The following is a 25,886-nucleotide window of genomic DNA, read 5'->3' on the forward strand; positions in this document are numbered from 1 at the left end:
CGAAACAGTTAGGCCGGAATGGCGTGTTATTACGGGGGGCTATGGTTAATAAACACACCAAAATCAATACGTATGCTGACGCGTTCTGCCTCCACCCCTTTCCTTCTTATTTAAACAATCTCGATCAACAATTAAGTTAATGGTACACTGAAACCCTATGCAAATTCAAAAAGACACCGTTTTATTTGCCAGTGTAAAATAGGAGCTCGGAGGGGCTTGTGCAGCCACCGGTGATCGGGGGGGGTTTGATTGCCTTGTAATTAGTCAAACTGTACCGTGGCGAATCCAAATTCGATGCATTTGCCAACTCAATATTGACTAATCTTCAGATACACTGCTCTCTGGTGTGGTGAACAGGGCTGATGCATAGCCCTGGATACGCACTTGATCATCTATTGCCACTGATCATTACAGTTTATTTAATAATCAATGGATTTGGACGCCCGGAATCCTTTTTTGCGATGAATATAAATATAAAATGATCATTAGTACGTACCGTTCCTGGAAAAAGAATATTCCTGAGGCAGCCAAAACGATGCCGAACTATTGCAAAGGAGGAGCGGTTATTGGTTTTATTATTCCCGGGATTGGACCCTTTCCCTTTCAAACGTTGCATCGGTGGAACCCTCCTCTGCCTCCGACATGACAACGAGATCCGACAAGCGACTGATGTGCGAGCCACCGTGTTCCCAGTAAAAAAATGTTAGTCCGATGTAAAAAGATCAACAAGTAGGCTACGTGGAGGACCCATTCGGACGGGCTACTTGAGTTCACAAGCGGCGTCGTATCTCACGTCTGGAGGTAGTTCCACAGCATCCCCCCCCCCCCCCCCCCCACACACACACACACCCTCCACCGGCTCCACATCCCATTAACCCCTCACATGCGATGGTCAAACAGCTGTTCCTCCTCACTACAGGAAGAGGGAGGACGACGTGGCTACATCCCAGGTAAACCAACCCCCCTCCTTAGCAACACCAATCCCATTTTACGAATCTATCTGGAACCAGGGGGAACACCAGGAAAGGGAGGGGTACATTTTTTTTTTTTTTAAAGTAGAAACAAGGGATTACTGTGGTGCATCGTTATCACGATCATAGCCTTACCCAACTGGTAGTTGCATATGTGCGTGTGTGGAGGGGAGGGGAGGGAGGCTAATGTGTGTGTTTGCGTGGAGTGGGGCTGCGATAAAGACACACAGGTGAAGAGAAGATCCAACTCCCAAACCTGTATTATGCAAACACTCACACAGACACACACACACACACACACGCGCACACACACACACACACACACACACACACACACACACACACACACACACACACACACACACACACACACACACACACACACACACACACACACACACACACACACACACACACACACACACACACTTCTGTAGAGAAAGTGATGTGATGTCATTACACTGGAGATGGGGCGTTAGTAGCTCAGGAGGTAGAGCGGGTTGATTTGTAACCGGAAGATCCCCGGCTCCTCCTAGCTGAGTGTGGAGGTGTCCCTGAGCAGGACACCTAACCCTAACTGCTCCCGACGAGCCGGCTGTCGCCTTGCATGGTCGACCCCGCCGTCGGTGTGTGATTGAGTGCATGAGTGTATGAAGAAGCGTCTGCTAAATGCACCCAATGCAAATTAGAGAATAAAATAACACATCTTCAGTGTGCAGTGTGTTCATGTCATCATTAAGATTATGGATTATTTTAACAATACAGCAGTTTATTCTAAATGTGGGTCAATAAAACACAACAGGCATATTGTGTGTCCCTCAATATGTCGGCTGTTCTATATAAGCTCTTTATAAGATGCAAGATATTTCAGTCTTTGGACGAAAAATGTAAATCCAATCTTTCTTTTTATTTAAGAGACAGCCATTATAAAAGCAACAAACAACACAGTCCGCCTTTCAAATAAAATAAATAAGTATCATACAAAGTTCATCATACAAAAATTACAAAATAACAAATTACAAAATTACAAAATTACAAATTACAATTGCATCGTAGCTATTGGCCTTAACGAAATGATAAAAGAATCTAAAAAAAATAAAAGAGGGAGGGTGAGAGAGAGAGAGAGAGAGAGAGAGAGAGAGAGAGAGAGAGAGAGAGAGAGAGAGAGAGAGAGAGAGAGAGAGAGAGCTACACAGCAAACTACACAAACTTGGCCTGAACACCACGTTAGGCAACTGCATTTTGGACTTTCTAACACACCGCACACAACATGTCAGGATTGGCAAGCACGTCTCCCCCACCCTGCCCATGAACACCGGGACCCCTCAGGGTTTAACTTTTGGGTTGTTGTTATTATTATTTATTATTAAGATATTTATATACTTTAGCATATGGGGGATCTATCTTTATAGTGGGTTATGTATGCTATCATGTACTTGTATGCCAGTGGTGGTGGTGATGCTCTAAACATAATTTCGTTGTTAACTCTGTTGAACAAGGTCAATAAATAAATCTAATCTAAACTAATGTAATCTAGAGAGAGAGAGAGAGAGAGAGAGAGAGAGAGAGAGAGAGAGAGAGAGAGAGAGAGAGAGAGAGAGAGAGAGAGAGAGAGAGAGAGAGAGAGAGAGCGACTGAGAGAGATAGAGAGTGAGAGAGAGAGGGATTGTGACATCTGGAACCATGTCAATTCCTCTTGAATCTGTAGCGGACCTGCAGGTCTCCGATGGGCTGGAGCATTCCAAAGCCGTAGCGCTGAGGGTTGAACTGAGGCAGAGGGTCGCTGGGCTCACACATCTCCAGCTCGAGATGTCTGAGCACCGTGAACACAAACCTGAAAGACGGGAAGGAGGAAACATCAGACATGACGCACAAACCTGATTTGCAGCGGAAAAACAATGACATCACCCCCCCCAATCACAACAAGCGGAATTCTGCATAACAAAGTAATCCCTCTAGAGAATTAGGCAAAAGTATTCTAATCAAACAAATCTTCATGTGTGCGTCTGTGGATTGCAGCGCCTTCCTAATTACCACGATGAACGTTAATGAGCACTGTGTGTTTGTGTGTGTGTGTGTGTGTGTGTGTGTGTGTGTGTGTGTGTGTGTGTGTGTGTGTATGTGTGTATGTGTGTGTGTGTGTGTGGGTGTGGGTGTATTTTAAGGTTTGAAAGGCTAGCATCTGAGAAAACTCATGAAAGCAGTTTGGTCCGGGAAGACGAGGAGAACGAATGTGATCATACTCACATTTTAACGGTGCTAATAGCAAACTGCTTCCCCACGCAGCCTTTGCGCTCCGCTCCCCACGGCATGTTGTAGTGCGTTACACGGATCCCGCCCTTGTAGAAGATCCGCTTCTCACTCATGTCGTCGTTCAGGAAGCGTTTGTACCTAAAACTCTGTGCAGAAGGGCCAGGGGAACATTGAGACAGTCGTAAGTCAAAATGTTGTCCTGGAATTCGGGACAAACTGGGAACAAGTGTCGTAAATTAGCTTTGGCTAAAACACTCTGATGCAAACATCGGATGTGTGTCTCACCCAGGTCTAAGTTTCTGTATCTGTCCCTAATCAAATAAACCTTTAATAATAAATTAAGAGCCAGCCTCTATTCCTTTATTGAACACACGTCACCCGCTTTTCCCGTCTGTGAGACACGGGCTGGGCTGAACGTTAGTATGAACCTTCAAGTGCACATGGGGATAATGAATGTGTCGTGGATGATGGGCCGCTCTTGCGTCTTTCCCTTCTCTGATGTGCGCCCGTGTGTGTGTGTGTGTGTGTGTGTGTGTGTGTGTGTGTGTGTGTGTGTGTGTGTGTGTGTGTGTGTGTGTGTGTGTGTGTGTGTGTGTGTGTGTGTGTGTGTGTGTGTGTGTGTGTGTGTGTGTGTGTGTGAGTGTGTGTGTGATGTTTGAGTAGAAGGCTATTACGGGCTTATCCAAAAAAGGATCTGCCAGCCTTTTAAATGAGTCTCCTTAATCCAGTCGCTCCGTTTTAAGATGTTGCAATAAAAAAGAAAAACTGAAAAAAAGGAAAACATAACAGATGGCCAAACCTATTGTTTATGCCAAATATCTCCAGGGCTGAATGGTATGGTTGGTCTTTAAGAAGAACCCCTGACAGACCCAGCCAGATCGGAGGTGTGAGGTGGCAGAAGGGCACAGACACATTGGCTACAGCCGTTACATCGAGGGCTGCAGCTAAAACGGTTCAACCACAGGCCAATTCATTCATTAATAGATAAATCCTTAAGCCTATTAAGTGGCATCAATAGTAGCAAACGCCCTCACGACTCAAGTTTTCTTGAGTCGAAAGTTATGTCTGAAATGCGCCAGCCTGATCTGAGGACAGAACAATATGAGGCAGGTGTATTTACAGCGGATTTGTGTTTTTCTGACTGCCCATGCGACTCTAATGCTTTTATACCCAAATTCCCTAATTTCAGTGTTTTCTTATACAAGGGCTTTTAGTGCACCGCACTTCAGATAAGGTACTTTCAACAGGCTTTTACCAAACACCAAATGCATGGTTCTCGATCCAGAAGCCGTTGAACCTGCGCTTACCCATCAGTCACATTAAAATAAAAGTTTTTTTTTACTCATTACTTCGAGAAGCAGCTATTTGTGTGAGGAGTGGAGATGCCATGATAGCCCATACACCATGTGCAAAACACTAGGTATGTCTGTACATTTTGACCTGGTTTTCATTGGTTGTTATTGGTTCTGGTTTGGTTTTGTAGTTTTCTTTCCTGCATGATCAATACAAATTTTTCCCAAAAACGAATTTAAATGCTTGACTTATAAAAGTAACAATAACCACATGATCCAATAACTTTTGAAGACCTGTTGAAATTTAATTTCAGACATTTAAATACTTTTTTAGGCCTCAAAAAAAAACAACCTCTAAATATCATGACATGAGCTAACAAACACTGCATGTGCTCTGTTTTGTGTGTGTGTGTGTGTGTGTGTGTGTGTGTGTGTGTGTGTGTGTGTGTGTGTGTGTGTGTGTGTGTGTGTGTGTGTGTGTGTGTGTGTGTGTGTGTGTGTGTGTGTGTGTGTGTGCGTGTGCGCGTACCTCTGGCTGCTGGTGTATCTCCGGGTCCATCTGGGGACATAGGAATGGAAAGAGGAGCACTTTGTCCCCTTTTCTCAGGCAGTACTCCAGGCCTCCGCTCACTCCCAGCTTCTTGCCGTCCGCCATGACCTCCCTGGAGATGAACGCTGCCGCAGTCAGCCGCAGAGTTTCCCTCAGAACGCTATCTGCAGAGAGACAGGTGGATCACAGGCGTGTCACCATCGCTTTGAGTCCGAAACGCCATCCACTGTCTACAGCGGTATGATCAGATTAACTCAAACCCAAATTGAAAAAAAGGGAATTAGTCTTAATCTGATCGACAGAATTTAAACGAAGGAAGCAAAAATTAGAACGATTGGCACAGAGTCACACCCCATTGGCCTCTGTACCTTTTTTCTTTAAACAAGCTTAGAATTCAGTTTCAAATTCAGCCTTCAAGTCCGAAATGAATAATTTACAGGAGATCGGGGAACGGCGGGAGGCTGCTGGGGGTGGGGGCGTAGCTCTTACCAAACACAGGTGTGTTGTGAGTGACTAGCCGCTCATGAGTGGGGTGATGTAGGGAGTGCTCATGCATCACTCCCCTCACCTCCGCCAGCACCGCTTGCATGGCCTCGGGGTGACGGAGCAGGAGAGCCAGCGACCAGAAGGCGGCGGGACCGGCATTACACTGACAGGGAAGGAAAACAACAAACGGGCTGAGTTATGTGTTTCCTTTTACATGACCAGCATGGAGCACATCACAGCCTGGACTAGTGTTCTCATGCCGACGTTACATGTAAAGAATCCCATGGCAAACCAAAAAAAAATAAAACGAATTGCTATCTCCTCGTGATATCTTGACTATATATGCCAGTATCTATATTATCTTTTCTCATTTGGGTCTCTTGTACTGATCTTCTTGTAGGAATACGTTTATGGTGGAGGAAAAGGTAGAGGGAGCCATATCTGCCAGACAAATGCATTGGCCGCACTCTGTGGCCAGATAAAACTGTTTTATTTAATAATAAACACATCCAAAATATATTAGGATTTGTAGACTGGGGAGTGGACTCCGTCGTTGCTGGCAAGAGTGTTTGAACAGTAAAACCGTGGGTGACTCAGATGGGAATACTACTACCTATTTGAGATGAATGGGGTACGTGTTCATTCATTTACCACCAGTGGCATAACGCTGAGACATGGCCATTTACGAAAGACAAAATACACAGCCTTTTTTATCAATACACAAATACTCACTAATTCACCAAACAAGCATTTTTTTAGTTTATACGCCACTTGCTGACAAGGTAAAAGAAGACCAGATAAACAATATTGCTGAGTGCCTTCTGCCTTAAGAAGCTCCTAATCTGTAGAGAAGGGGAAGGTGGCGTTACTTTAAAAGCCCCTCCAGGGCTTCTGAATCCACCCGCCAGACTTCAAGACTGCAATGCCGTCTGAACATCTCAGTGAGGTGACCTTTGACCTCACAGTGCTCCCATCTCCTCCAGCCTCCAATCCTCACACCAACTCTTCACCACACTATGCCCGGCTGACAAAGCGGCTTCCCATTGGTATCCACAGAAATTTCCCAAGAAGAGAGAAGAGGGGATCTGTGGTGTGTTCAGGTTTCACAGCTTCTATATAGTTATGAATGCTTGCATCATTTGTTTACTGTTTGAGTCGCAGGGTGTGCAACAGGAACTTGTGTTTCTCTGGCTTGCTGTGGGATGTCTCACCCACCCAAATAAACATAAGGTCCTGCTGTTGTTTTGACGAATGACGTCAGCAAATAACTATATATAACCCTCCAAATTAGAAACTGAACAAAGGAAAGTGGGTGGGTTGGACATTTTCATGATGAAAATACAATTTTCTGTGGAAGCTGTCATGGAAAACCACAAGACCTTGGATGAACTGTTTAACCTAGGCTGTCTGGAGGAAATGGATCTTAAAATTATTTACAAACAAAGAATAATTCTTTGTCTGAGTGAATGGAGCATGTCCGTCTTGCGGTTTAGAGAGAGATAGAGAGAGAGAGAGAGAGAGAGAGAGAGAGAGAGAGAGAGAGAGAGAGAGAGAGAGAGAGAGAGAGAGAGAGAGAGAGAGACCAACAAGACTACCAAAACCTAAGACATTTCAGAGTCACTAGGCATTGTGCCCAACGCTAATTGCTTCATCCATCCAGTTCTTCAAGTCCTGTTCTTCAGAGGTGTGTGTGTGTGTGTGTGTGTGTGTGTGTGTGTGTGTGTGTGTGTGTGTGTGTGTGTGTGTGTGTGTGTGTGTGTGTGTGTGTGTGTGTGTGTGTGTGTGTGTGTGTGTGTGTGTGTGTGTGTGTGTGTGCGTGTGTGTGTGTGTATCTGATCAAGAGGTATATTTAATGTAGTCTACAGTGAACAACCATGACTATGAGACCTTCCCAAACCCAAGATGACTGCTAGGTGAATATGGCCCGAATAACATGTCTGTCAGCCTCTTGATCGCAGACGCCTGAGTCTGTGTGACAGTAATTGCTGTGAGTTAGGGGATCCATTTTATCCTCGACGCCATGTCATTGAGGTCAGCCCACTACCGCTAGACGGGCCAAATACCCTGAGACAGGCCGGGACTGAGAGAACAGTTCTCTCTCTGCCCTGTGACATGTCTGTCTGTCTGTCTGTCTGTCTGTCTGTCTGTCTGTCTGTCTGTCTGTCTGTCTGTCTGTCTGTCTGTCTGTCTGTCTGTCTGTCTGTCTGTCTGTCTGTCTGTCTGTCTGTCTGTCTGTCTGTCTGTCTGTCTGTCTGTCTGTCTGTCTGTCTGTCTGTCTGTCTGTCTGTCTGTCTGTCTGTGTGTGTGTGTGTGTATATGTGTGTGTGTGTGCATGTGTGTATATGTGTATGTGTGTGCATGTGCGTGTGAGCGTGCATGTGTGTGTGTGTGTGTGGAGCTGTAAGCCAAACTTAAATGACCTAGCCTCCGTTTGATCTGTCTTCGTCTATTCGTTGTTTTCTTTTTTGTTGCTTGTATTTATGATTGACATTATTTTCATTTAGTTGCCATGCACAATATTATGACGCTGAGGCAAAATTATGCCTCGTTTGGTGACTGCTTTGGTGAAGAATGTAGCTTTGTTGGAATCTCATTAAAGATGAGCCGATAGCAGATTGTGTGTAACTAATGCTGACAATCACTCCAGCTACACTGCGTTCACAATGGCACATGCCTCTCCCCAGCTTAACACCTAATCCCTCTATTCTCTCAAGTGCCGCTCCACTTTATACTCCAGACAGAGTGTGTACTGCATGGCTTCCAACATCGCAGCTGACATGATGAGGCAGAAAACTCAACCGGCGGACTAGCAGGGTTCGTTTCCCAGAATGGTTGACTTTGTCATTCTTTCAACAACACCATTCTCTACAGTTTTCTAGAGCGCAGACACATTGGGAAGAGATATGTTGAACAGCACGTGAGACAGCCATTCAACTGCGTAAACCAAGTGGACGGCACCCGTGACACGTTGTTGTGTCTCCCTCTGCTGGCCGCTCTAAGACTCAACTCTTTCTGTGTTCTTCACGAAGGAATGCTAACAATAGACTATATTTCCCCTCAGGGTTGCCTGGCCTAAGGTAGTCTTATATCAAAGCTGGCAACTGTATTGAATCAAAACCCTTTGCTTACAGAACTATTTATAAGTACTAGGCAGAAGTTGTTCAGCAACTCTCTGCTTATTTTAGCCCAACTCAGTAAAAGTTCAAGGGATGTTAAACAAATTTTGACGGATCTTACTGTTTGTTGTAAAAATACATTGCACTCTATAAAGAGTTTACCAGCTAACATTCTCAATACACTCTTTCCAGTTTAACTAACGGTTATGTGACCCTTGGGATACATTTTTTGTTCACACACTTTTCTCTCTCCACCTGTGGTGAGTGATGACCATATTTGGACCCACTTGACCTTGCTATGCACTCCTCTGTCAGGTATTTTCTCAATGACTCATGTGTATCATCTTGATATATTTTGCAGTCCATGATACTTTACAAAATATATCCAGATGATAACACACCTTCCTCTCTATTCACCTGTTGTTATGACCCCTTTACCTCTGGATATCATATGGATATGTTTTGAGGTATATGGACTGAAACTTGTATGGTGTGTAACTGCATGCATGGTCCTGCCCCCATGCATGAACACATACCTTCGAACTTGCCCTAGAATGAGATTTAACATTTTACTTTAATTTTGCTGACGCTTTTATCCAAATTGACTTACAACCATTCATTCACACATTCACACACTGACGGCGGAGTAAACCCCGCAAGGCGACGGCCAGCTCGTCAGGAGCAGTCAGGGTGAGGCGTCTTGCTCAGGGACATCTCGACACTCGGAGCCGGGGGATCGAACTAGCAGCCTTCCGGTTACCAGTCAACCCGCTCTGGCTACTGCTGCCCCCAGAATGACCAAGGCAGAATGTCAGGCTGCCATTCATGCCGTAGGAATGTGGAAGGTGGGCAAGGGGTTGCTAAAATGCTTCAGACTTTGGCGTCAGCGTGAAGGAGGATTCATGCTCGTTACTCCGTCTCCTTCAAAGTGAGGACTGAGGAATGGAAGGAGCTCGGTCCATGCCTGTATAATTGCATACCGCAACGCTGTACGCATCACCTTCACACAATTAATGTGTGAGCTGCAGCTGGGTGGGCCCCGCTGACGCACGGTTTCATATTACATCAACAACCAAAAGTCTTTGGTCAAACGGCAATGCTTCTACAAAATGTTTGATGATCCTTCTTTATGAAAATATCATTTGGATACCATAATAGAGGTTCCATGGGAAAGGGAGACACCTGGCAACAATGCTCAGATGTCATAGGAATTTCGGTCACCTTATAATTCCCAACCATAATGAGGTGGTGTGAGGGTACGGCATTATGCATCTGTGGTACGAGCTGTGGTTTGAGCAACATTGTGTGATGGTCTGTGTGTGAAAAGAGGGAGGGAGGGAGCGAGAGAGCGAGAGAGAGAGAGAGAGGTGACACTGTGACCAGAGAGAAAACAAGAGGGCTCCAGTCTCACCTGGGTGGTCCATAGGTGCATCAGCAATGCCTTCCTCTGGGTCTCGGCGTCAACCCCTGCCTCGCCCAGATACCGCTGGTAGCTCTCCTGCCAGCAGCCTGCGTCACGCCCTCCTTCCAGCAATGCAGGAGCCAACAGTTGCCATAGAGACTCCTGGGAAGAGGTGACGGACTTCTTATCCTCTGGGGAAGGGAGACGAAAGAATGTTGGTGGTTTTGGTGAGGGGAGGGACCCAGACGGGAAGTCAAGTGTGTGGGGGGGCCGTGGGGGGGGGGGGGCGGCAGAGTCACCTACCTCCCTTGAGGGAGGAGCGTGCCAGCTTGGGGAGAAGTTTGTCAAAGTTGCGGAACTGTTTGTAGACGGCGTCAGCGTTTTCGTCCCTGGTGAACATGGTCAGGTAGCCAGCCCTGCCCACGGAGGAAAAAAAGTTAAATATTAACATTGAAATATCAATCACCAGTCCGAGAGTGTGTCATGGCTTTTGTCAACCTTATCGATTCAGAGATCACTAACTGCTTCACCTGTGTTGTTGTTATACGAGTGAGGAACGAAGACGCACACGGACGTACGCCGTTTGACTCATCTGTTTCCCTTATTAGTATTTGAATGACCAATGAGGAAGTAATTTGGGGTCACCTGAAGAGTAGTCCGTAGCAGAGGTCAAACAGCCCCTCCTCTCTCCACTGGGCTGTACCGCAGCCTCTCTGGTCCGCCAGAAGAAGGTCACGCAGATGGCTGTCCATGGACGACTGCAGTTTATCCAGACCCACACCTTGAAAATGGCTGCAGAGATGATAGCAACAGACACACACACACACACACGAATCGTCATGGGCGGCGCTTTACATTTTGAAATTTGGGTGACATCATCATCTTGTAACTAAGAAGAAAGACATGTCTCTCGTAATTACTAAACCGTTTCTCGTAAGTACAAGGTCATTTCTATTACTAACCTGATCTTTTCTAGTTATTCCGACATCTTTAGTGTGGAATGCGCGGAAATGGTGCAACATTATTTCCCCAAATGAATGCAGCACTACTGTGTCAACTTCTTCAACTCCTCCTCTGCTTAATTTCTGGGCTGTATTACAAGTTAATAATCCTCTCCATGTTAACACTCACCCTTCCATCCATTTCCTCTCTTTCTCTGGGTTATCGCTGGGGAGCACCAGAGAAAATACTTTTTCCATCAGGAGCCCTTTGCTGCGTCTGGAGTCGAAAGAGTCGGTGTCATACAGCACATCATCGTAGCTGTTTGGGTCCAGCAACACGGTGATGTACTGGCCAGCCACGCATACCTGGGGGCAGGGGGTTCCATTACAGACGTGTGTAGCAATGCAACATGAATTAGGGTAAACGTTACTCATCCCTAAATGTGAAACTAGACATTGCAACACCTGTAACAAAATAAACTGGAACTGCAATTGTCTATTTAGTCTTTTATTCAAACAGCACTGATCTAGTCATTATAAACAGTCATTATATATATATATATATATATATATATATATATATATATATATATATATATATATATATATATATATATATATATATATATATATATATATTATAGATCTAGTCATGATAAATACATTATATTATATATATTATATTTTATATATACAGAGTATGTTAACCCTAAATATATAAACATCTGTTATGTTTTTTTGCTAATGTTGCAGTAATAATTGTGCATACCTTGAATATGAATCGTAGTGGAAGATATTATCGAATGTCATTAATTATGCACTTTATTTTACTTCCTAAAACTCACTGTGAAAATATCGCCGTGTTTGTTTTTCATCCGTGCGAGAAACTTTGCAGCATCTTTTCCAAACTCCAGGGCATGTCCAAGCCAGGGGATAAGGCCCTTATCAAGCGGAGGTTCATTGTCCCTACTGTCAAGTTCACAAGATAAAGAGACAAGAGGACCGTTTAACAGACGTTCGTTAAGAATCATTCCACTCATTCCTTCCTCTCAGAACCGGTTTTCCATAAAAGATAATAAAACGTCACCATAACATTAGTTATATTTCCATATCAGTGCTGGCATTCCTCATAAATGTATACCTAGCCAACAATATGACTATTTACTTTTTTAATTGGAAATGGTATATCCCACACATGCAACAACTAATTCAATGTTTTAATTAAAAGTTATGCCTAGAAATATTATACTTTTATTCTTTTAAAACGTTACAAACGTAAAAGTTTATTTATTTTGCATTCTTAAGTCTACATCCATGCTCACAAGTAACGACAGTCTCCTTCTTGGTGAGTTTTGAGGATAAAGTGATAGCTATGTCTATTGAGTTAAATAAAAACATATTTACCTTGAGCGACCGCTGTAGCGCAACAAAAGCGCTAGAATTGTAATCAACAGCAAGAGTATCGTGAACAACATGGTCCGTGGCAAACTTGTTGTTCTTCCGCGCTCACTTCTGCTTTTCCTACTGTGCGCCGCGGAGCTTGTGAGCGGCTCACTAAAAGCAGTCCTGTGAAGAGGTTGGCTGGATGGGCGTGTCACTCGGGGGACAGCTGACTGCTGTTCTCTCTGACGGACGATTACCTTAAAGTGATGAAGAAGCTGCAATGAGACCAGTCCGACACTAATTTGCATTCACGTCCATGCGTTTGATTGTAGGCCGACATCTACTTTGTTTACTGTTGTGCAATGAATTATGACATTGCATGTACTCATACCAATTGATGACAGAGTCGTAAAGACAAAAACGCGTGACACACATGCATCATGGTTTCGTTTCGTGCGACGTCTTTCCTAATCTATGGATGTTGCGCAACTTTCGGTATCACCGCTTGGTAGACATGAAAGGTTGTGCAATGACAACGATCAAAATATCACCTCAGCAAACGTTTGGTGTATCTGGTTGCTATTCTTAGATTCGACCAACAGAGGGAGTACCTGCACCTTATTGCAACCCCTAATGCAAAATATTATATAGTCCTAAATCAAAGTTATATTGTAATGATTCTGATAATATATATTTCAATACATTTAAACATTTCAATATACATTTCAACTGAGTGCAATATAGATATTAAATAGCTATTTGCTCATAATATATAAAGGAATAGTAATGGTAGGCTACAATGATTAAAAAAACCTTTGTATGTGGAATTAAAGAGTTACTGCTATGGGCCGACAACCACATCCTGAAAAAATACCAAAAATACTTGTAAAAAATTGTCATGTTTTATAAATGTATGTTAAAACACGATCAACAAGTACAAATATAGTCCTCTGAAGATGCCTCGTCGAGATTGTGTGTGGTTTCCTATACGCGTAGTTTTTGCATCCTTGCATCCTAGTTTGTTTGCAGTTCTACAGCACGCATTACAAGCTAAGTGGTAACATGTTGATACACTGGAAGCCAAATCTCAGTCTTCCACACCAAAAGTGACCTAGCATGGGGAGAGAGGAGGAGCCTACGTTGACTTTGCATCCATTGAGGCTTTTGCTGCAGCATTGAACTTGCAGCGAAAAGGGCTTGACTAGCCTGGTCTCGTGGAGAATTAGCTCTGGCACATTGTGCACATTGAGCTCAAGCGTTTGTATTGTGCATTGCAATATTTTCAAGGCGGGTGCAACACATGGACGGCTTTAGGATCTATTGAAGCCCGTTGAAGAAAAAGGAGTGGCTGGGGACGGGTTTTGTCATGTACTTTTAGCCCCGACGTTGGCTTGTGAAGTGCACTACCGTCGCAGAGGCTCTCAGTGCCTCCCAAGTCGCCAAGTTCCGTCACGCGTGCAGCGTTTCGCGGCGGATCCGTCTCGCAGTGGCTGTTCCAAGGTTATCTTTATGCTAAGGTTGGGTGGTGGAAAAGTTTACAATATTTGCATCACATTTCCCAACCCTTACTCCCTGAAGCAAAATGTCAGCCCAGGCGAAAATCAAGAAGGAAAAGGAGATCATTGCGGAATACGAGACCCAAGTGAAAGGTGAGCAGGCTGTTTTAGTGAGGATTGGTGGATGTTGAGTATGTGTGTCCTTGTGCTCCGGGTGAAGTGCCCGCGCGCTCAGGCTCCAGGGGCCCCAGATGGCTGTCATCGGTTTGGCGGGGCTGCGGCTGGATGCGTCTCGTCGCGAGCCAGACATGAACCCATCTTCTAGATGTTTTCTGCACGGATGCATTAACTCGTTATAACAAGGTGTGACTATAACTAAAAACAACCTTCCCGACGTAAACACGTTTCAAGAAACAGCATAAGAAATGTAGGCTATTACTGAGTCTTTTTGATAGAAGAAAATGCTTAAACTTATTTAAAGGTAGGACTTGACAGAAAGAATGGCATACTCTGTGAGGACTAGAGTGAAGGGGGCATGCCTGGGCCTATATGTTGCAACTCTGCTGTAACATTATTGTCAATTTTAAAACCACAAACGGGTTTTGGGATCATCCGCCTCAGGTGGAATAGATAGATGACACCGTGTTTGCGATCACTGACTGGGCCTACGAGCAGAGTAGAAGGAGGTTGTGGTTTTATTGCAACAACATCAACTGCAGATGATGACCCTGAAATGCAGTTTAATTCATCTGCTTACACTTTCCCTCCACAGCCGAAGTGCAGGCCTAATTGCTGGAGGGGTTTCGGGAAGGTCACACTGGTAGAAACCGTTCAAAAAGCCCATCATTAATGTATGCGGTCAGTATGAATTATGAACAATAGGAGGATTTATCAGTCTGCTCTAAAATATGCGACTGGATGAATGTCGAAGAGGAGAAAGTAGAGTCAAGCATCCTCTCTGACCGACAATATGGATAATTTATCTTATATCTTACTTCAATTAATCATATCCAATAACCTAACATAAACTGGCATCCTCACGTTCATGTCTGACATCAAATACATAAGTCATTACACTATTATCATTGCCCAGGTCGTGCACTTCTGTCTTTAATGGTAAATGTATTGATCGTTTTTTAGATTGAGTTTATAAAGGACAACATCAATATGTTAAAACAGCTCAGCAGGTCTATTAAAACAGACAGACATTGTGGTTAAAAAAAAAAGAGACAATCAATACAACATGTAATTGTTACGTAAAGTAGTATCCTCCCTTTGAGTTTTTCCTGTAACTGATTGTCTACCTTACTGAATCCCAGCATTTATCACGCAGTGTTGCATCTCAAGAGTGAAGCCAACGTGTTACCATCACATTGGCATTGCGACAGAATGGACAGGCTAGATGTTTTGGATATTTGTTCATGGTCTGCTATGTGAATGGAATGAGAATTATGAGGTGGAGCTATTTATCTCTCAACCTCTGTGTCTTGTTTGTATTGCCTCTGCCTCTGCCTCTATTATCATCTCACCTGTCTCTCTGTCAGTCTTTCTCTCCCCCTCTCTCTCTCCCTATTTATCTGTCAACCCCTGTGTGTTGTTCTTACTGTCTCTTCCGCTGCCTCTATTATCGTCTCACCTTTCCGTCTGTCTGTCTGTCTGTCTGTCTGTCTGTCTGTCTGTCTGTCTGTCTGTCTGTCTGTCTGTCTGTCTGTCTGTCTGTCTGTCTGTCTGTCTGTCTGTCTGTCTCTCTCTCTCTCTCTCTCTCTCTCTCTCTCTCTCTCTCTCTCTCTCTCTCTCTCTCTCTCTCCTCTCTCTCTCTCTCTCTCTCTCTCTCTCTCTCTCTCTCTCTCTCTCTCTCTCTCTCTCTCTCTCTCTCTCTCTCTCTCTCTCTCTCTCTCTCTCTCTCTCTCTGTGTGCTGTGGGTTTTGGTTTGTTAGCAGCCCCTTTGCTGTGTTTGAGAGCACCACAGCACATAAGAATCCCTTCTCAGTTTCAGGGAAAGCTTTTAAGCTGACATAATAAGCTCATTTGCAGGCCAGGTTAGATCAGTTTGGAGCTATAAAGGCTTTGTGGCATAACACCCTCAATAATGCTCTGTAAGCGGCGACACAACAGTTCAATCCGGCCCGCTGAACGCAGGCTCAATAAAACCCAGAATATATAGGCGTGCATCCAATTCTTTTTACTAGGCCACGTACTTGATAGGCGGGTGTCGATACAGTGGCCTACTTGGACCTGATGGGAGGCGTTCACATCGTCTCCTTGGTTAGGCGTGTTATTTTGTGGTTGTGGTGTTTATTGGTCATCTCAGACTCATGACCTTTGTCACATGATATTTCTAAGGGTTCTAAGTTACCTTCATAGGTTGCTATTTTTTAAGCTATAGCGTATTGCCATGCTAAGTATAGATACATCTGTTCCCCTGGAGCAGTGAATCAGTGTTGCACTGTAAATTGATGTGCCATAATAAGTTATCTGTGTTGAATTGCGTCGTCTCTTTCAAATAAAATTCAAATAAAATACATAAATAAAATCAGCATGTGAGTAGCCTCAACACAGCCATTAATAGAGTGGTCGTAATTAAGTTGTAGGCCACTTGGTTTAGTAATAAGTGAACTATCGAAATATTAAGCTTGGCCTTTTGTAACAACAAAGCTATGATGGGTTGAGAAATGCAAAGAGTTAACCAACCACCAATAATACAAGAACATTTGAGGGCCCCAGTAATGCTGAATGTGTGGAATGTCCTTGTAACCTATGGTATTGAGATCCGATATGAGTCTGCGCAGCGGTAAGACCTAGTGTTGAGTTTGGGTGTCAATTGTTGACAGTGCAGCAGTGCTTTCTGTGCCGCCTGCGGTAACAAGGCCTTCTACTACGATTGACCTTCTTTAATGCCACGAAGAAGGACATCGCCAACTCTCCCCTGGGTGTAGGAGGAGGACACTGAATTTATTTCCCTCTTCTCCCATTCTGTTTGCATCGGATATGCATTCCCACTACAATTTGACACACCCCTCTGTGTGTGGGATCACCATGATGAAATACTTTGATAGGATCGTGAAATGGCCGGCATTCTACACCACAACAACAATGGAAGACACTTTTGTCTTTGTGTCAGGGGCATACTTCATTGAACATTGTAATCATGTGTTCATGCATGCATTCATGCATTGCATGTACACTGCGTGTGGATATATATAGAGTGTGTGTTTCTGCATTTGTGTGTGTGTGTGTGTGTGTGTGTGCGTCATGTGTGTGTGTGTGTTTGTACGCCTGGATGTTATTTAAATGCATACATATAGATACAACGGCGTGTAGAGCTACCGGTAATCATGACCTTTACATCTGCAGTGTTGCGGCACAGAGAGGATCGTTTGTTTTTTGCTTCACACCGCTGCTTTTAAACGGAGAGAGAGACGATTCAAGGGAAAGGGCAGGGTGAGCTCGCGAGGAGCGGGTTATCCGGGAAAATATCCTATGAAGACATTCCAGCGTCCTGACTGCAGCCCAGGGACAAGTGCACACAGCACCCAGCCTTGATTTGTGCCAAATGATGTCAACGTTGTCAGCTTTGCTTAGGGAACATGTGATTTGCCATGCATGGCTAACCCATAGACGAGAACCCCCGAGCAGTGTGCCTCCAGCCTACTGCTTTGGCCGGGCCACAGTAGGCTGTGTGGACTCAATACTGCAGGCTATGCTACACTGAAACCCGGTCCATGCAGTACTAGTGTCCTTATTTGACATGTGCTGTTCTTTGCTAGCCTCTGCAGGGGATGCGACCGAACCCTGCAGCACCAGAGTGACAGTAAGGTTGCTCTGATTCTGCTGCGTCATCAACATGGTCTTCGCGTGGTGGGGTTTACGCGGTACGACCAAAGAAGCACGGTGGGTCCGACTACAGCTATAGTGAAGGAGCAAGATCCATTACTTTCCTTTTGGATCAATGTTGTTTACAATTATACATTTGGTGGTTTTTGGTCCCCAAAATATATCGAAATTTGTTCTAAAACACTGTGTTGGTTTGTGGACCTATGATCTATTAAGTAAACATAATCAAATTATTTTAGATGCCAGCAGTGAGTATTTTCCACCTAGTTTCCACAGTTTTACTGCTGAGCTCATCACCCTGGAAGTTGTGCATCTATGCTCTTAGTGGCCGTTATATTCAGCTGTGCACACATGGGTTTTAACTCTTCTGGTTGAGGAGTGAAAGAAAAAAATGAGTTATCGTTGAGGTTCAATGGGTACATTTCCAGATGTCCCACAGTGTGGAACGAACATTTGGATGATTTGGACCCAACGAAAACCCAAGCTGAGAAAATGGCGGTTTTACTATCCTACATTTTGGTCTTAAACATCCATCTCCTTGCTAGCTGCATGCTAGCTTCCTTATTATGCATTAGGCCTACTTGGCTGAAGCCTGAATCATTCATTGAATGTAGTGTGTGGTATTGCACCATGCCTTGCAGTTACAATGTTACTTCCAAAAATAGCAATGCTCCAGAGAGATCCAGACATATTCTGCCCTGTCACTGGGAGATGTCCTATAACAATTCTGCTTATATTATAATTTACCCTACCACAATAATCTGCCAAACCCTCCATTGTATCTGAACAGATTTATAGATTGTATTTTGCAGTTTTTTTTTTATAATGGGAAGACTCGCCACAATGAGTTCACGTCTTATACGTTTTGGTGGATCATTCAGCACAGACACAGGCTGTGAACCCAGAGAAGCAGGGGAGTTGTCCTTGTCGCTAGCCATTATGCCAGCTAGAGGGAGAGGCTCGTAGGGAACTGGCTGCTCCTCTGGAGATGCCTCTAGACGCATGTATCCAGGCAACTGGGCAACTATGGCTACCATGAGGGGTACTTTTCCAAGCCGCCAGTCGCTGCACATTATTGTGTCTCTCCCTCTCCCTCTCCCTCTCTTCTCCCTTGCTCTCTCTCTCTCATTCTTCATCTCCCTTTCTTTCCTCTTCGCTCCCGTCACTCCAGCCTTTTTCTTGTCGGTTTCTTTCATTCGAGCGTTCGTCCTTCTCTTTCCCGGTTTCACACTCGCACACTGGCGTGGACGATGAGGCGTTCCTGCAGCCCTCTGTTCAGCGAGACAGAAACACCATTCATAAGTGAATAAAAGGCTATTCTTTCACTTGGTCATCTTTTCCATTGACACATTTCATTCACGTTTCATTACACTAAATGGTGTGTTTTGTGTGTGCGTATGTGTGGACATGTGCCTGCGTGTGCTTGCGTTTGTGGATTTGAAAAATCATTCAAGGATTACATTGCTAACTGTAACTATATACTATTGACCATTTTTCATTTCAAAACTTTTGGATTCTTTCATTCACATGCGACTCTTCGAACCAATAGCAAGTCCCCCAACCTCATAAGCTGAGGCCACAGCCCCTTGGCTTCTGTTTGGTGAAGGCGGTTCCCACCCCTGGCTCTCTTAGTAAGCACAATGGTTTTTGAGAAGCTGACCTATTTTATATTTTCCGTCTCGTCTGCTGCAATCAGCAGACAAGCATCTCACATGCACATGTGCGCTGCCAAAACCATAGCATTCAAACACGCAACCCTGTTATCATTACCACATACGCCTACACGTACACAACTCATCTCACACACACAAACACACATACACACACACACACACACAAACACACACACACACACAGACACAAACACACACACACACACACACACACACACACACACACACACACACACACACACACACACACACACACACACACACACACACACACACACACACACACACACACACACACACACACACACACACACACACACACACACACAATTAGTGCATGTATTACATGTGTATTAGTGCAGTAGGCAAATGTACTTTGACATCAAATAAATTAAATGATGAAGACAGTAGTTTGGACAAGTGCTCAGGAAGATAAACCATAAATAGGTCTTTGCAAATGAGTCCTCTTCCACTTCCTGTGCGAGTTCTGTGGTCTGACTTCTGACGCATGCTTTTGCCATGTGTCAGTCAGACCTTGCTCACTGCAAGCTCATGCATTTTTTCACCTGCCGCTTTCCACATGGGAAGTGCATGTCCAAGTTCCAACGGGCACCCCTAGTGTCTCCCGGGATGTCTCGCTGACCGCCAGCCATTCCCTCTTGTGTGTGCAGAGATTCGTAACCAGCTGGTGGAGCAGTTCCGATGTCTGGAGCAGCAGTCAGAGTCCCGTCTCCAGCTGCTGCAGGACCTGCAGGACTTCTTCCGCCGCAAGGCCGAGCTGCAGCTGGAGTACTCCAGGGGCCTGGACAAGCTGGCCGAGCGCTACTCGGCCAAGATACGCACGTCGCGGGAGCACCAGCAGTTCAAGTGAGTGAGGCCGCTCTCACGGGGTCAACAGCGCCCAAAATACTGCGTGTGTTTATGTACGGCTAACCGATGGACGGCTCAACGCTCGCTACACCTTGACGGCCGGTTAAAGCTAAATCTGGGGACGCAGAGAATTAAAAATTAAATGACCATCCAGCAGAACAAGGGATTGTGTGTGAGTGGTCGAGGTATTGTGGAAGGGGGGGGGGGGGGGGTGGGGTTAAAGTGAAAGTGAAAGTGAAATGACCTGAACAGAAAGACGGAGCATGCCAAGAAAAAAGCCCTTGGCCTGCGGGCCGCTGTGTCTCTCCCAACTAGGTCAGACTCTTTATCCACTGCCTTCTTCTATATCCGGCTGTCATTTCTGTTCTGCCTCTCACACCGCCCCTCCCCGCGCCAGACAGCTACGCTAATGCCTGCATTCCCTCTCCATAGAGTTAATTGCTTTCAGAAACAACAACAACATTTTGCCCTTGTCTGCCCCTTTGCTTTTAACTGAAAAGTGGTGGAAAATGTGGTCGCGATGGACACACGTCTGTGTCATGAATGCACTTTGCAATCGTCTGCATGAGGAACTGCTGTTTTGTTTGATCACGGACCAACTCATGCTCTACGGTTTATCGCGGTTTCCTTCAGTTTCTTCCAGTTAAAATGTTTTTCTGGTTGACACGGTTTGTAGACAAACCAGGATCAGCAGAACAGCAGAACAATTCCATGTTGTGTGAGGATCCAGTCGTTAAAATATACACATTAAAAGCACGGGTTGACAAAGCTCACATCATTATGTTTGTTTGTTTAGCTCAGAAGTAACTGCTGTTCTATATATATATATATATATATATATATATATATGCAAAACTAAACCTGTCAGTCATGTTTAGAACTCACAAGTGCTCACAGGCACATAGCACACAGGCCTTTCTTCACTTTCTCTCGCTCTGTCTTGTTTTTCGAGAAACTTCCATGTCACATCATTGTATCTTGTCACGCACTTTCTATATATAGGTTGGATCAATCCATTAATCTGTCAGTTATTCACTCTTTTCAACTGCTGCGATGGTTTGACATAATGAACCACAGCTTTCACATAGCTTGTCGGTTGAAAGTTTCCAATGCCCTGACAAAAAATAACTTGGTTTACCACCAAAGAGGTTGGCGCAAACCACCCTGATCAGGCAGTATACTCTCTGGTTTTCCACACACAATACCTGGCATTCAGATGAGTTCATCATGTGTCTGATGTTGACACGTCGCGCCTTAAATGTTTGACGTCAACTTCCTGTTGCGCGTTCAATTAGCTATCAAGAGTACATGGCTGGGGTATCTCCTTCATCTCCTTTATCTCCCTCTTCACACTTCTTCTTCTGATCCGGAGCCTAACCTGCTCCGCACGGTTGGGGCCGCAGCCGAGCGCATCGCCGAGACAAGTCAAGACTTTGATCTTCCATGGGAACTTCCCACCGTTGACCGATTGAACTCGAATCGCTCACTTCGCCGCTGATCTTAAGGGCGGCGCACGTGAGGTTTCACAACAAAGGGTCCTTCCTGGTTGTTCAGGGCCGGCTCTGGGATCAAACACATGCGCTCTGCTTTCAAGTAGCGGCCACAGGGACGTCTGGGTTTATTTCAGAGAGGTGTGGGATGTGAAGGGAGATCATGGAAGAAGATGACGACCTCAAGGTGACCTGCAGAATCTCCTGAGCTTCAGATGTGGACGGGTCGGTGTCTTCACACAATCGTCGTCTTTCTAAGTGAAACCTTAAAACGTGTTTCAATTTGCGTAAAACAGGATGCGTGTTGTGACATCACTTCCTTCGTGTGGTGGCTTTCATGTGCTGGTCGCCTTTGAGATAAGGGAGATAGAGGGATATGATGATAGGTAGATCAATCTCTAGCGTTTGCTGTCGAAAAGGTTCCAGCGGTTTCTTTTCAGTGTTGGTTTATTTTAACGTTGGCAAGTGTTAAAATCTCAAAAAGGGATCATTATCTTTTATATGAATTTAAACAAAAGTACCTCATGCCCGGCTTGAATATATAATAAAACGACATGGATTTGGATTTTTAAAAACACAAACCTAAACATTTACTTTTCATTGGTTTTCCTTTGTCATCTTCCCTTTTTAAGAACTAAACTCAAAACCTAAACCATACCTTCTTCCCACGGCTGTTCCAGGAAGGACCAGAACCTGCTGTCCACGGTGAACTGCTGGTACCTGGTTCTGAACCAGACAAGACGCGAGAGCCGCGACCACGCCACGCTCAGCGACATCTACAACAACAACATCATTGTCCGCCTGGCGCACGTGGGTGAAGATGTCATCAGGCTCTTCAAGAAGGTCAGCAGAAGAAGGCAGCGGATGTCAAAGCCCACCAAACCACAACATTCGACTGACGCGCACATCGTAGAATGGACCGCCAGCTATGCAAACCATGCCTTGGCGATTCTGCTTATCACTCACAGAGAATGACATTGTCTGACGCGCCAACTTCTTGGAAATTACTCTGCTCCATTCATAACGCTTTGTCAGAAGGCCTCTGCGTAATGGCTCCATAAATTATGGCGTGTGTAAACCCTATTGTGCTACGCTAGACCAGGGGGGGTGGGGCGTCCCGTCCAAATACTTGGCCCGTTGTATCGCTTCCCATGAGCTCATCTAATAACGCTATCCAGCCTTATGTTCGTAGCGAACCTAGAATCAAGGACAGGGAACACCAGTTCTATATTTCATGCGTGAGAGACAGCCGACTTATGGTGTTTATCTAATGGACAGCAGGATCAGCAGTCTTGTGATTTACTGTGTGTCCTCCAGGGATCTCTTAAGAGGCTAAGGCCTGGGTGAGCCAGTCTCCTGGCCAACGCAGTATCCCGGCCAACGAGGCCTCCCGGCCAACACACCGAGCGCAGGCCTGCCGAGGCATTAAACTAGGCTGCAGGAGACTCGGTTCATTCCTACTTTTACTATTGAGTCATTCGGCAGATGCTTTGAAACAGAGCAGTTTACAGTGGTTACACGTCATTGATGAACAGATTGTGGTGGGGAGTTTTGCATCTCAGGGATGGATGCATAGATAGATGTTAGATGTGTGGTTGTGAACCTGGAAGTCAAAACACCAAACTGGACTTTCCTGAAAAACGCAACCATGTAAATGTGTTCAAAGGAGAACTTGTATTCCTCAATATGTGGTAGAGATGTCTGAAATACATGCAAGACGGTTATTTTCAATGTCTTCCTGAGGAACCGAGAACTCAATATCAAATCCCCTTAATGGTGTTGCCACATTCTCATTTCTCCTGCCAGAGTTGTGGGAGCATCAGGGGACGCTGATGCTAAAGGACTAAAACAAATGGTGACAGGTTCCCAGTCCCCATAACCCATTGCAAACCAGTCTGTGACAGGTTTCCAGTCCCAATAACCCACTTGAACCCTGTATCGGATAGGGTTCAAGGTTCCCAGTCCCCATAACCAACTAGAAACCAGTCTGTGATAGGCTCCCAGTTCCAATAACCAACTAGAAACCAGTCTGTGATAGGTTCCCAGTCCCCATAACCAACTAGAAACCTGTCTGTGATGGGTTCCCAGTCCCCATAACCAACTAGAAACCAGTCTGTGATAGGTTCCCAGTCCCCATAACCAACTAGAAACCAGTCTGTGATAGGTTCCCAGTCCCCATAACCAACTAGAAACCAGTCTGTGATAGGTTCCCAGTCCCCATAGCCAACTAGAAACCCTTCTGTGGTACTGACTAGAAACCATGACCCAACTGGACCCAACAAGTAGCCAACTGGAAACCAGTCTTTGATCGGTTCCCAGTCCCCATAACCCACTAGAAACCTGTGATGAGTTTCTAGACTCAGTAGCCACACTAGAAACCAGTCTGTGACAAGTTTCTGGACCCAGTAGCCACACTGGAAACCAGTCTGTGTGAGTGACTAGAAACCAAGACTCTCATGGATAATTGGAAAAAAATGACCAATATCTGTCTGCTTTTACACTCGATATTCCCTTTTACACATGAAAGCCAGAAAATTGCAGGATGCATTTTCCGGTATAAATGACCAGACATGTCTTCCCACCCTTTTAAGCATTCACATAGCCCTGTCAATTCCTTGAAACTCCTCTGGTACAATTGTTAGTGTATCTGCATCGTTTGTATGAACCGAGAGGTAATCAATACTTCTCCTACCTTCTTCTGTCCTCTCCAGAGCAAGGACCTGGGAGTGCAGATGCACGAGGAGTTGGTGAAAGTCACGAATGAGCTCTACACGGTGAGTGTGTGAACGTATATACCTCCTGTATTCATTAACATATCAGCCTTATCTATCTGCCATTTGGACAATGTTGCCATTATATCCCTGGCCTGGCTGATATCTATTTCCCTTTTCAAGCCTGCAGTGGATGGCTGTGTTAGTTCACTGCTGTGTGGAGTTCTGCATGCAGGGTCAGAGTGCTCTCAGCACTTACGCCATGCATAGTGTCCACTCAGCACTGTGGGGGGGGGGGAGAGAGAGAGAGAGAGGGAGAGAGGGAGAGAGAGAGAGAGAGAGAGAGAGAGAGAGAGAGAGAGAAAGAGAGAGAGAGAGAGAGAGAGAGAGAGAGAGGGAGGGAGGGGGAGAGAGAGAGAGAGAGAGAGAGAGAGAGAGAGAGAGAGAGAGAGAGAGAGAGAGAGAGAGAGAGAGATGTATAGGAAGAGAGACACAATGAGAGAGAAGAGGCAGTTTATCACTGCCCTTACGAGGCTGACCTAATCTTGGATGAGCAGAACCAGTTGGACTGGGGGAAGCACGCACTCACACACCCACTCACATATGTTGAGGAAAAATGAAAGGCCTTATTGTACGCTTTAACAGCCGAGTTCATCCCGGTGGCGATGGACAACAGCGATGCCAGCTCTCTCATTTACATGTTGTGGTTGTATTTGTTTGTGGTTGTAACCTAGCATCATTCGATTCAGTGCAACCTTGTATTCTAGTATCTTTAAAAAAGAGAAGAGACGTATTACAACAGGATATAGTACTCATTACAGGTACATATACATGACATTATAGACAGGATATAGTTACCATAAAAGGTTCATATACATAACATTATAGACAGGATATAGTTATCATAACAGGTTCATATACATCACATTATATTCAGGATATAGTTATCATAACAGGGACATATACATTACATTATACTAGACTGGATAAAGTTATCATAACAGGTTCATATACATGACATTATAGACAGGATATAGTTATCATTACAGGCTCATGCAAATGACATTATAGGCAGGATATAGTTATCATTACAGGTTCATACACATGGCATTATACACAGGATATAGTTATCATTACAGGTACGCAGGGGCGGCGCCAAACGGTTGCTTGCCGTTGCTATAGCAACTCCAAGCAATTACTCAGAAACCCCAGAGCAACCCCTGATTTTTTGTCAAACTCAAACAACATATTTGAAATAATGCCATTTTCCGTAAAATGGTATTAAATAAGTTCAACTAAACCTATGGCCGAATGCGGTACCCGTCACCATACCGACCATTCCTGTCATATGAATCACCAGATTAAGTGCATAATCAGTGAGTAGCGTCAACATTTCAGGGCCGTGACTGGACTGTCGT

General features: G+C 44.8%; 2 protein-coding genes across 6 annotated transcripts in view; one reads left to right on the plus strand and one right to left on the minus strand.

Moving 5' to 3' along the window:
• Window positions 1-1,926: 1,926 nt before the first annotated feature.
• LOC130401618 (prostacyclin synthase-like) lies at window positions 1,927-24,522 on the minus strand. Of its 3 annotated transcripts, none has more exons than XM_056605509.1 (11): window positions 24,450-24,522; window positions 12,416-12,651; window positions 11,857-11,980; window positions 11,202-11,377; window positions 10,716-10,862; window positions 10,374-10,486; window positions 10,080-10,261; window positions 5,556-5,715; window positions 5,046-5,230; window positions 3,219-3,370; window positions 1,927-2,805 (listed from the first exon to the last, which is right to left on the minus strand). In XM_056605509.1, the coding sequence occupies exons 2-11, from the start codon at window positions 12,484-12,486 to the stop codon at window positions 2,658-2,660; spliced, it is 1,458 nt and encodes a 485-aa protein (XP_056461484.1). In that variant the 5' UTR covers window positions 12,487-12,651; window positions 24,450-24,522; the 3' UTR covers window positions 1,927-2,657. The 3 variants fall into 3 exon arrangements, with proteins under 3 accessions (XP_056461484.1, XP_056461485.1, XP_056461483.1); XM_056605510.1 differs by having other exon boundaries at window positions 12,416-12,669; window positions 24,450-24,515; XM_056605508.1 differs by lacking the exon at window positions 24,450-24,522 and having other exon boundaries at window positions 12,416-13,057.
• LOC130401616 (SLIT-ROBO Rho GTPase-activating protein 3-like) overlaps window positions 13,226-25,886 on the plus strand; it is a 33,212-nt gene continuing 20,551 nt past the window's right edge. The window contains exons 1-4 of one of the 3 annotated variants that reach the window (XM_056605506.1): window positions 13,226-14,043; window positions 20,069-20,264; window positions 22,438-22,600; window positions 24,469-24,531. In XM_056605506.1, the coding sequence (XP_056461481.1) occupies window positions 13,977-14,043; window positions 20,069-20,264; window positions 22,438-22,600; window positions 24,469-24,531 (489 nt within the window). In that variant the 5' untranslated portion in view covers window positions 13,226-13,976. The remainder of the gene's footprint in view (window positions 14,044-20,068; window positions 20,265-22,437; window positions 22,601-24,468; window positions 24,532-25,886) is intronic. The other 2 variants (XM_056605504.1, XM_056605505.1) reach the window with 2 other exon arrangements.

Source organism: Gadus chalcogrammus, chromosome 13 (assembly GCF_026213295.1).
Source record: "Gadus chalcogrammus isolate NIFS_2021 chromosome 13, NIFS_Gcha_1.0, whole genome shotgun sequence".
Lineage (NCBI taxonomy): Eukaryota > Metazoa > Chordata > Actinopteri > Gadiformes > Gadidae > Gadus > Gadus chalcogrammus.

Bases quoted from the DNA above. Each gene is read 5' to 3' on its own strand.
- LOC130401618 (XM_056605508.1), bottom strand. From the start codon at position 12,702: ATGCAAATTAGTGTCGGACTGGTCTCATTGCAGCTTCTTCATCACTTT. The intron at 5,716-10,079 runs GTGAGACTGGAG...CTTCCCTGTCAG, and splicing joins TGCACCTATGGACCACCCAG to TGTAATGCCGGTCCCGCCGC. The intron at 3,371-5,045 runs GTACGCGCACAC...CCTTCTGCACAG, and splicing joins AGATACACCAGCAGCCAGAG to AGTTTTAGGTACAAACGCTT.